Raw genomic sequence first — 10,099 nt, forward strand, 5'->3', positions numbered from 1 at the left:
TGAGAGAGTAATATCTGGAACTCTGTTGCTGTTTGGTTTCTAGGTAGCAAACCATTGCTTGGCCAGCAGAAGGACACAGGAACAGAGGAAAACACCAGGCCCAAGATTTGTTCCTTTCCAGACAAATCTTTTCACAGAACTGCATTTTAGTACTAATTATAACCTAGAGACAGAAACTTATTTGGGATAGAAGTACATTTACCCATGTGGGAATTTCCTTTGCTGAAGATCCTGAGCAAACTGCACCAATTCTTTCAAGATGGAATTTTGTCTCTGTTTCACTTTTCCTTCCATTTTCCATCCACTACAACTTGACCTTCCCTGACAAGGCAATATCCTCCCTTGGAATACAATTTCCATTCTCCCCCTGCTGCGATTCCCGAGTTCCTTGCCCCATTCCCAGTCCTGCTGCCCAAGGATACAGATGGCCTGCACGGCCTCGATGGCCTGCTCAAAGGTGACGGTGCCGATCCCGCGGCTTTTGCCGTCCTTGTCCTCCAGGATGTCGGCCCGAACCACCACTCCAGCCATGCTGAACACCTCCTTCAGCTTCTTCCAGCCCACCTTGTAGTCCAGCTGGAAAACAGGGGATCATTGGAAATGCAAGAGAGAAAACAGCTTCAGTGGGCTTGTGTCCTTACCTGGTATTGGCATTAAGAGTTGGCAGAGAGATGAGATAAAACTTAATCAAAGTACAGAGGTTTGTTCAAAAATCCCAATTAACAGACACTGTGGTACAACTTAATTGAGAACCTCCTTAGCACAGAGAATCAACAGGACACAGATGAACTTTTCCTGGCACTTCCAAGGCTTTTCCTCCCTCCGATTTGCCCCAGCTGAGAGGTTCACACTGCTGTGTTTTGCAGGGGGTGTCCCAGCACTCACATTGGCCACGAAGACGGTGCTGCCGAGCCTGCCGGCCTGCAGGGCGTGGATGATCTCGTTGGGGATGTTGGGGTTGTTCAGGATGCTGGGGGGGATGTTGATCATGCCGGGGCCGCCGGGGCCGGGCCCGATGCCCATCCCTCCTGCTGCCATCACCTTCTGCATGGCCCTCCTGGCGTGCTCTCCATCGGGGTCCTGGGGGACACGCACACACACTCAGATCCCCCACGCAGCACCGTCAGTGCCATGGCTCAAACAGGCACAGAAAGGGGGGTTCCCTTTATCCCAGGCTACCTGCTCCCCAAGGATTCCCAGCCGACTGCTTCCCTCGCATTGTCAGCCAATTTATTTTATTTTAGCCAACACCCTTTATCAAGTCATTCCTCCTCAGGCACCTCCCTGGTTCCTAACGTGTTTATCCATCATTAATGCCAACAATAAGCCTCTGTTGCACCTGTTCCAAACCCTGATAAACCCCCAGTGACTCTGGAGAGAGTTTGGAATTGACTTCCAGGACTGGCTGTCAATAGCAAAGCCACTAAACTGGAAATATATCTTTGAGGTATTCCAGGAAAGAGCTGATTCTATGGAATTGCTGGTGGAATCCATTCATTCTGATGCAGAATTCAAAGGGAAGTTTGTCAAGAACAAACACTGATGGAGATTTCTGTGTCAAATCATTAACAAAACTGCAATTAAAGCCAAACTCCGGCTTTGTCCTCAGATCAAGTTTAGTCTTGATAAGCACAAGTTCAGCACTGGCTAAGATGTTTAGAAAGAAGTTGACTGGGGTTTTTTTATCTTATTTAAGTCCTGCTTTCTGTCCGTTATCCCCTGAGTCAGCCCTAAATCTTTAACAGGAACTCCCCCTTCCCACTCCAGCCCCTGCCAGAACACCAGCTGCACTCCTTACTTCTTTCACTTTCAGGGGTCTCCCACCAAGACTGTGCTTGTTCAAAACCTCGGCAGCCTTTTTCATGCTCTCTTCCATCTTGAACTCAACCACCCTGTGGGGACACAACACAGCTCAGGATGTTTTGCTTTAAGAAGTCTCCTTGGATTTCAGGTATAAATTGAGAAGGAACTTACGCGCATCCCTGGCGAGGTGATTTCCCAGGACAGTCACAGGGAGGAGGGAAGAGAGAAGAAATCAAGTCAGTAAAAGCCCAAATCACACACAAATATTTTATTATTAAAGCCAAATCACATTAGTTAAGCCCTACCAGAGAAAATAAATGTAACCTTACACAGGCAAGCCTCCAATACTGGAATTCCATAATTTCTCATGCCTGAACAGGATTAACCTGGGGTCTCTGAGGTTGTAACAAACACTAAATCCCGACTCTCCAAGAAATACCACACGCTTCCTGTGACCTGCTCTTCCCTGGCATACAGCAAAACCCTCCACACTCTCACCCTAAATCCATATCCTTCAGGACACTTAAATGTGCTCCTACTGTATTCCCTGCTCCTGGACTAAAGGCCCATGAAGGCACTGAACGTTTACATTTAGGAATTTATCTCGCTCTACTGGCCCAGGAAGTGGAGTTTGCAGCACCTGCTGTTGCACCCTGGCCCTTCCAAACTCAGCCAACCACTCGAGTGACTTTTCCAAAGCACAGGAATATTCCAGAGCCCTGTCCTGCCTGCTGGGCTCCGGGGTCACACAGCCAACGCCAACGGCACGCAGGGAACAGCTCCTGACTGCAGAGCCCCACCCCACCTCCTCCCGTCCCACAGCACTCCTGACCTAGAGCCACTGCACATCCACACTCTGAGCCTCCCTGGCCTCCTGTCCAGCACACAGAAACATTTCAGGTAGAAAATCCACAAAGAAACTCTCAAACACTTACCCTTGACTTTCCTTCAGCGTCCATTAAGAGCTCCACGTATGTTACCTCACCAACTACAAATCAGATTCCAGACGACACAGATACCAAGGGAGAAAAGCCAAGAAAACAATGGGAATTTAGAACAATCAACAACCGTGTATGGAGCCTCTGCCTTATAAGAAAGCCCAGAAACACTCCATGTTCTCTAGACCACAAAACGGGACAATTACAGGTATGCAGTAAAGGCTTCAAGCACTTCAGTATGTTCTTGGTTTTCCTCCACCTCAAAAGCCAGAGATTTCCGCAGCTCCCTGGATCTTTAGTGCCCACTCGTTACCTGAGGCAATCCAAACCCATGGGAAAGGCTGCAGGAACAAGTTTCCCCCGCTTTCCACAGGATGCCATCCTGGTTCCCTAGCCCAGAATTTCAAGTGATTTTTTTTTCTCAGGATTTAAAGACAAAATGTCCAAAATGGAGTCACACTGAACCAACAGATCAAGACATTACTGCCTGATTTATTTCAGCTGGTTTTTGTTAAGCCACCGTAAACTCCATTTTAGCATTAAAATCTGTCATATTTGCTCTCAAGACAAAACTGTCAATAGCAAAAGGCAAAAGTCCATGGAAAACTACACCTGCCCCTTTCCCCACAAGATTGGGATTGCCTCTCTAGGACCAAATAACCCTGGCAGGGACCTCCAGAATCCAACTACCCAAATGGCTGCTGCCTTTGAAGGGACTGGCATACAGAAGAATGGAATAAACGTTCCTTTTTTTAAAACTTTTTCTTTCTGGTTTTAAAAGTCCTGGGGTTTAAATTTAAACCAGGAGGACTCCAAGTTGCATTATCTAGACAGTGGAATGTTTTATTTGTGGGAAACCACAAGCCAGTTGAGTACTAATAGTTTCACTGGAGCAAGGAACTGGGCTTTCACAAGACTCCGCTGGGGACAGAGGGAGGTGTTCAGCCTGACCTCCCCCAGGCCCAGCAATTTACAGGACACTGGATATCACTGTGGAAAACTGACAGCCTGGAAGGTCTCTCTTGAAGCTGGAAAAAAAGAGGAATGCTTAATGAGATCATTGATTTTTAATCTCCACTTCTTATTTTAAACAATAATTTAGCGGTAAGAGCATTCCAGCCAGAGAACAGGATAAACAGCTCTGATCCACTCCTGGTTTTGGGAGGACAATGTTTGAGGCTGGAAAAGGCTGACAAGTCCCTTTGAAAGGGACTCCACTGGAGTGTCCATTATTATCCACAGCTCCACCAGCTCAGTCCACGCTGGTATCAAGCCTAACAGAAGGAATTCCAGTCTCTAATCCATCTGAGCTCACGCAGCACACGTGGGATTGTTCCCAAGGAGTCCTGGGGGGTTCAGCATTCCCACGAGGTTCTGACGCCATCCAGCTCAACAGCAGCAGCCAGAGTCCAACCACACTTGGGGCAGGGATGCAAACGGGTTCACCAATTCTTCCCAGGTGACCTCCAATCCAAAACCTCTCCGAGCCACAGCCTCCAGGTCTGGCACTCCCTGAACCCTGCAGAGCGCCTGCAGCGAGGGCTCTCCTCTCCCAGCCACTCCTCGGCTTCACCTACAGCTCCTCCTGCAGATCCACACCAACAGCTTCCAAAGGAGTCTGCCAAGCTTGAGGATATCCAATACAAGTAAACATTTGCTCTTGTAACCAATCCCTGACTGAACCACAAGATCTCCAGGAACCTCTCGGAAAGTTCAGTCTGTGCCAGTTTTGCTCAGAGCTTCCCGTTCGAGCCTTACAGACACATTAAAATCCAAATATCCACCTGAAGTGGTGGCTTTCCTTCAGAGGACACCTGAACTCCCTGAAGAGCCCAATTTCAGAACAGCAGGAGGGGGGAATGACACACTCAGTGCAACAGCTCAGCAGCCAAGACAAAGCCCAGAGTACAGAACCACTGCCATGAAAATGCATTATTTTCACCTTAAAACGTGTGAGAGGAGCCAACCCAACCCCTCTGCCAGGAGAACAGTGTCTGGGGCTGGGAAAGGAAACCGTTTTTAAGAAGCTAGGCCGGGTCACATTTTATTTGGAGTTTTGGTTTTTTTCTTCTAGATCCCAAACCACAGGATTCCATGGAAAAGTACCAGGAGCAGATATCCATGTGTTAGGCCAGGATGAATGCCCAGTGACCCAGGCAGGATTCCCTCCTGCCAGAGAACAGCTGGATTCTGTCAGGGAACATCCCATATCCACAAGTGGACAAATTTCATCCAAGCACAAAAGCCTTTACTTCAGGAGCCTCCCAAGGGAGGAAACTTCCAGAAAACACCAGCTCCAAGTCACTGCAGGTTTAATTGAGGAACACGTTCCCCATGGTGTCTTTAAGATTTAACACAGAGGAGACAGATTTATGAATTTATTTAAACGTCAGAACTGAAAGTTCAGAAACTCAGCTGAACTGAGCAGAATTTACTGCAATAACCAGACATCCAAACTCAAGAACTCTTCAGTGTTATTTATCACAGTCATTATTTTTCCTCCCTTTTAAACTTGGTATCAGTTCCCGAAGTTTATCAGCACAGAAAATGCCAATGTTCAAGCTGGGCTGCTCCAGCAAAATTCCAATACTCTGCAGGGCCTGTCCAGGAAGCTCAGACCAGGGTCCACAGGGCGACCTGAGGCGCTGCAGACACATCTGGGAACTCCCCAGAACAAGCTCAGACAGAAATGTCAGCTTTAGGTTGGGCAATTTGATGTCAACAGTTTGTGACAAACCAAAGAGGTGTGAAAGGTGCAGAGAGGGAAGTGGGAGCAAGCACAGAACTGGGACAGGGAAATGCGTTGTAGCAGTTATTCCTTGGCCTCCAGGGCCAAAAGTAAATACTAAACAGGGAAGGAAAACCCAAAACTGGCTGGATGTCTCCTCATCTTCTGAGAACAAGTCATCAAAAGGATCAAAATGCTTCACACTCCCAATGTGAGGCAAAGCAGAGCTGGCCACAGCTCCTCCCTCATTTTAGGTTAAACCTTGGGACACGCAACCCCTAAGAAGTGACAGGGGGCTGAGGAGAGAACAGAAGCACATTTTGCACATGTAAAGCTTTGGCTGAAACAGAAGAAGGAAAATCTTCCCAAAGCAGAGACAGGAATCAGCAATTCTGTTACAGATGGGGACGGGAAACTTCCCTTTTGCAAGAGGACACCCAGACAAAGGGGTGATTTTGGCTCTTGAAGAGCTCAGGCAGCAAAGAGAGTGAAAAGCTCCCTGCAGCCAGGGAAGGGCTGAGACTCCTTGGAAAGATGGTGGAAGCCCAAGGGAAACAGAGCAACTCATCAGAGACTTCATCAAATGGAAGGTGTGGAACAGTACATTCCTTCCTCATCCCTCCCTCCGTGGCTCCCCAGAACTCCACACCGTGGCAAAATCCTGGGCACTCTCCAGTGCCAGTGTCACCAGTCCTGGGGTAACAGCTACTGGAGTAAGCCCAGTGCTCACGAGTACTGGCACTGGGACACCAGCAAGAGCCACAAGTTCCATCTTCAGGAGGCCACAAAGCTAGCTGCTCTTCTGCACAGGGATTCAGGCTGGGAAAGCTTTGCTGCTGCTTTTCCACAGCCCTGGGCTGTGATGGAGAAGGGAATGTGGGCACAGCCCAGCCAGCACAACCTGTCCTGGGGTGTCCTGTCCGTGCAGAGAGGGGACACGAGCCTGTCCTTGTCTGCAACTGCTCCTGGTCATGGTGATGTCCGTGGAACCACACTAATTATGGTTATTAATGTCCCCACCCACACAATGTGACAATTACTGCCTTGTTTCACAGCTCATCCCTCTCCTTGGAGTCTACGCCTTTTGCTACTTTGGGCAGGGAGAAGGTTCAACATACAAAATCCTGTATTTCCTAAAGGAACCAACACCTGGAATTCAGATCCCAGTTTTTTGATGCCACGGCATCACCTCCCTTCCACCAGCTGCCGTGAACATTCCAACGTTTCTCCCCATGTGTGGGGGACAGATCAGGACAGGTATCCAGCACTCAGTTACTTTCATGGAAAACTGCTGCCTGTGGAAGCCCTTCCCAAATTCCCGTCAGCGCTGCTGCTCAGTCAGTTTGGTAACACTTTGTGTCTGCCAGCCAAAACGAGGGAGTTCCAAACAAGAACATCTCTTCATTCCATTACCAACATTGCCACTGCATACCTGTAATTGAGTTTCTCCAACCACTCCACTGGGATGCCCGAGCCACGGCGTTGGGAGAGAGAGAGGTGGCACCTGGAGCAGCCTGGCCACTCGCAGGCTGCAGGAACACCAGCAGCTCCTACCCCAGCACCTCCTGCACACACGGCACCTCCCCGAGCTCCCTGCTGCTACAGCCCCGGCTGCACGGGGCCCGGCCCTGCAGCAGCCCTCACACACCCAGGGTTTCCCCTTGGGCAGAGAATTCCACCTGCTCCCAAAGCCTGGAACGTTTGGCCTGGCGTTCTTACGCTTCCGAAGCAAGAGCTCCAACGGTTTGGAGTTTTCCACAGGCACGTTCCTGGGGCTTGGAACTGCTCTGCCTTGGGGCAAGGACTGAGCAAGCTCGAGCACAGCACGAGAGCAGCAGTTTGGGAGAAGTCCAACACAACTCCACGTCAAATCCAAACTGTTGGATTCATCAGCAGTGCCAAACCCCGGGAAGGATGATCCCAGTTTTAGCATGACAAGCCCTGCAGCCAGAAGGAAGAGGCTCCAACGTTCCCCTAGGAGCATCTGCTGGAATGAGCAGCTGAACAGCCAGGCAGGAAACAATCTCACCCCGGACTCTGCCATCCACGGGAACTGGAGAGAAACCACAAGACACTGGGAACGGGATTCAACACAGCACGTGGAGTTAAGACATCTCCACATCTGGAGAGCCGGAAAACCAATGGATCTGGGGTAGCCAAGGGGCAGTAAAGGGTCCATCCATAACCAGGGCCTGTTCAAGCAGCCTTTGACACAAAACCATGACACAAAACCACTGCTGCCTCTCAAACAGCCCCTAATTAGGGAAGCTCCCAGTCCTAATGGCCGTGCCACAGACTCGGTTTCCTTTTGCCTCCAAAGACAAACATTTGAAACCCTCTGGAACTTTGTTTTCCCCTTCTTTAGGCCACACCTCAAACACCCGAACTGTCAGTCCTTACCCTGCTCCAGCACGATGACCACTGCCCACTACCATGGCTGATGCTCTGTGTTCAGAGGTGCCCCACAGGAAATGTTGTGTTGCTACTCTGAACTCACTTTTGACATTTTAAGGCTGGAGAAGCCAAGGATTTTCTTGCCACTCCACTGCACTTCCAAGGTGACTTGAAAACTAGGAAGCTGGGCACCAGCCTGAAGAAATGACACTAATTTACACTTGTCACCACCTGAGTACTCAGCTCAATCTCTTCATCTTCCTCTAGAGATGAAGATGTTCAGGTCAGCAAAGGCAGCTTCCATCCACATGGGAATTAAATGGAATTGTGGAAGCGGGAACACCACAAACCTGATTTCCAAAGCCCTGATTCTGCTGCAGCACATGCCAAAGCACCAACCTGACTTTGCAGGTCACCCTTAAATACATTGAACTGCAACCATTGGCAGAATGGCTCTTGAAGCCAGCCCAAAGCCCTCCGAATCTGGGGACACGGCTGGAGATCCACACACCAGAGCAGGACGTAACTACCTGAATGCCCAGAAACATTAAAATGCTTCAGAAAGTTCTGCTGCACTTCAAGGCTAAAATCTGATGAAAGCCTGGGGTTTGATCCCTAAGGAAAACACTCCTAATCCTGGGATGAAGCTCTATCAGCTGCATGCCAAAGGCTTCCACAGGAACCGTCCCCTGGAAGGCTGCCAGGGACGGAGGTTGTGCAAAACCCAGGAAGGCTTCGGGAAGAGCTTTTCCAAACTCCTGTGGCCAAGTGCACCCAGAAGTGCAACTGCTGAGCTACAGACAGAGCCAGGCACAGGCTGGAGCACAAGACAGCCTTGGCCACCTGAGCTGCACTTTACCTTTCTCTTTGACCAGGTCCTTCAGCGACTGCCACTTGACGTCGAAGGGGATGTTGGTGATGAAGGCGCGGTACCTCTTGGCGGGGTTGGCGTAGGGCTCGAAGCGGTTCCCTCCCCTCTTCATCCCCTTCTCCTTCTTCTTCTCATTCGGGGTGGGTCGCTCACCTTCACTGCAAGGGAGAGAATCCCACACGTGAACTCCTGGGGATGGAGCAGTGCCACCACCTCCAGACGGGACAAATCCAAACCACGGAATCACTGAATCCCAGAGCAGTTTGGGTGGGACGGGACCTTAAAGCCCCTCCCAACTTGAATGAAAAAATAATAATCCAAGGGAACAAAATGCTTCAGCCCCAGTCTTACGTAATTCCCTTCACTAATCCAATTAATCCCCTTGCTCACTCAGTGCTGGTGGAGAGGGTGCACAAGCACATCTTTAGGAGGAATTCAGAACGCATCAGATAAAAAAGCTGAAGCTTCTCAAATCTCTCTGTACTGAGCTTTTCCCAACTTAGGACCTGTATAGCTCTGCAAATTCCAAGTCAGAAATCCCAGCTCCATCCCTTCAGGACCATTTCAGTCCCTGAACAGACAAAACAGCCTGCAGGGAAAAAGGAAATTAAGAATGTAGAGGCCTCTGAAGGTTTATATTTGAGTGTGTTCCCTGCTTTTATCACCCAGCAGCCAAGGCTTCTCCAGACACATGGATGGGAATTTTCCACTCTTTCTTCCATTAAACTTTTTCAAAGCTTCTTGATTAATGAAGTAATTAAAACTCCAAAATTAGACTTGAAATAGGACAATCCTTTTTACACCTTCATTTTCGTTTGGTTGATGAAATAACACAAAATTTAGTAGTTGTGTTAAAAGCTACACTCAGATTTTAATGGTTATTCCTTAAACTGGATTTCCCCAAAAAACGTGGAAGTGAGAGCTCTGCCACGTGGAGCTGGATATTCCAAACAGAACTGCACCTGGACACACAAACAAATTCCCTGGAGACATCTCAAGTGTAACAGGGTTGGGAAAAATAAAATCACAGCAGAGAAATATTTTTATTTATACTTCCAGGAATAAACTGGCTCTGCAAAGAGACAAATTGCTGGTTTCATATTCCCAGGAGTGCTGGGAACATCCTTCCCTAGCCCTGGATTCCCTGTCCCTGGGATCAGGGGTGTCTCTGCCCCTGCCTGGCTAAAGTTGCACAGTCAATGAAATCGTGTCTGTCAATATTTTATTGCCCAAAGCACAGTCTAGCTACACTTTAATGGAAAATAAAAATAGATATGGATCTTTTTCCCCCAAAGTGACAGCTGGAAAACTGAAAGCATTTCTGGTCACGGGAAACACAACCCACAAACTCAAATCCAAGCCTGA

At 48.9% G+C, this 10,099-nt stretch overlaps 2 protein-coding genes across 5 annotated transcripts in view; one reads left to right on the top strand and one right to left on the bottom strand.

Moving 5' to 3' along the window:
- Positions 1-8,920, bottom strand: part of HNRNPM (heterogeneous nuclear ribonucleoprotein M) — a 16,407-nt gene extending 7,487 nt beyond the window's left edge. For 2 of the 4 annotated variants that reach the window (XM_017742522.1, XM_017742521.1), the window contains exons 1-6: positions 8,723-8,920; positions 2,739-2,791; positions 1,975-1,982; positions 1,799-1,892; positions 886-1,080; positions 423-576 (exon numbers count right to left, since the gene is read on the bottom strand). In XM_017742522.1, the coding sequence (XP_017598011.1) occupies positions 423-576; positions 886-1,080; positions 1,799-1,892; positions 1,975-1,982; positions 2,739-2,791; positions 8,723-8,846 (628 nt within the window). In that variant the 5' untranslated portion in view covers positions 8,847-8,920. The remainder of the gene's footprint in view (positions 1-422; positions 577-885; positions 1,081-1,798; positions 1,893-1,974; positions 1,983-2,738; positions 2,792-8,722) is intronic. The other 2 variants (XM_017742519.1, XM_017742520.1) reach the window with 2 other exon arrangements.
- The window catches only part of CCDC94 (coiled-coil domain containing 94), a 27,882-nt gene that overhangs the window by 7,829 nt on the left and 9,954 nt on the right, over positions 1-10,099 (top strand). The gene's annotated exons all lie outside the window — the stretch shown is intronic.

Source organism: Corvus brachyrhynchos, unplaced genomic scaffold (genome assembly GCF_000691975.1).
Source record: "Corvus brachyrhynchos isolate BGI_N302 unplaced genomic scaffold, ASM69197v1 scaffold158, whole genome shotgun sequence".
NCBI lineage: Eukaryota > Metazoa > Chordata > Aves > Passeriformes > Corvidae > Corvus > Corvus brachyrhynchos.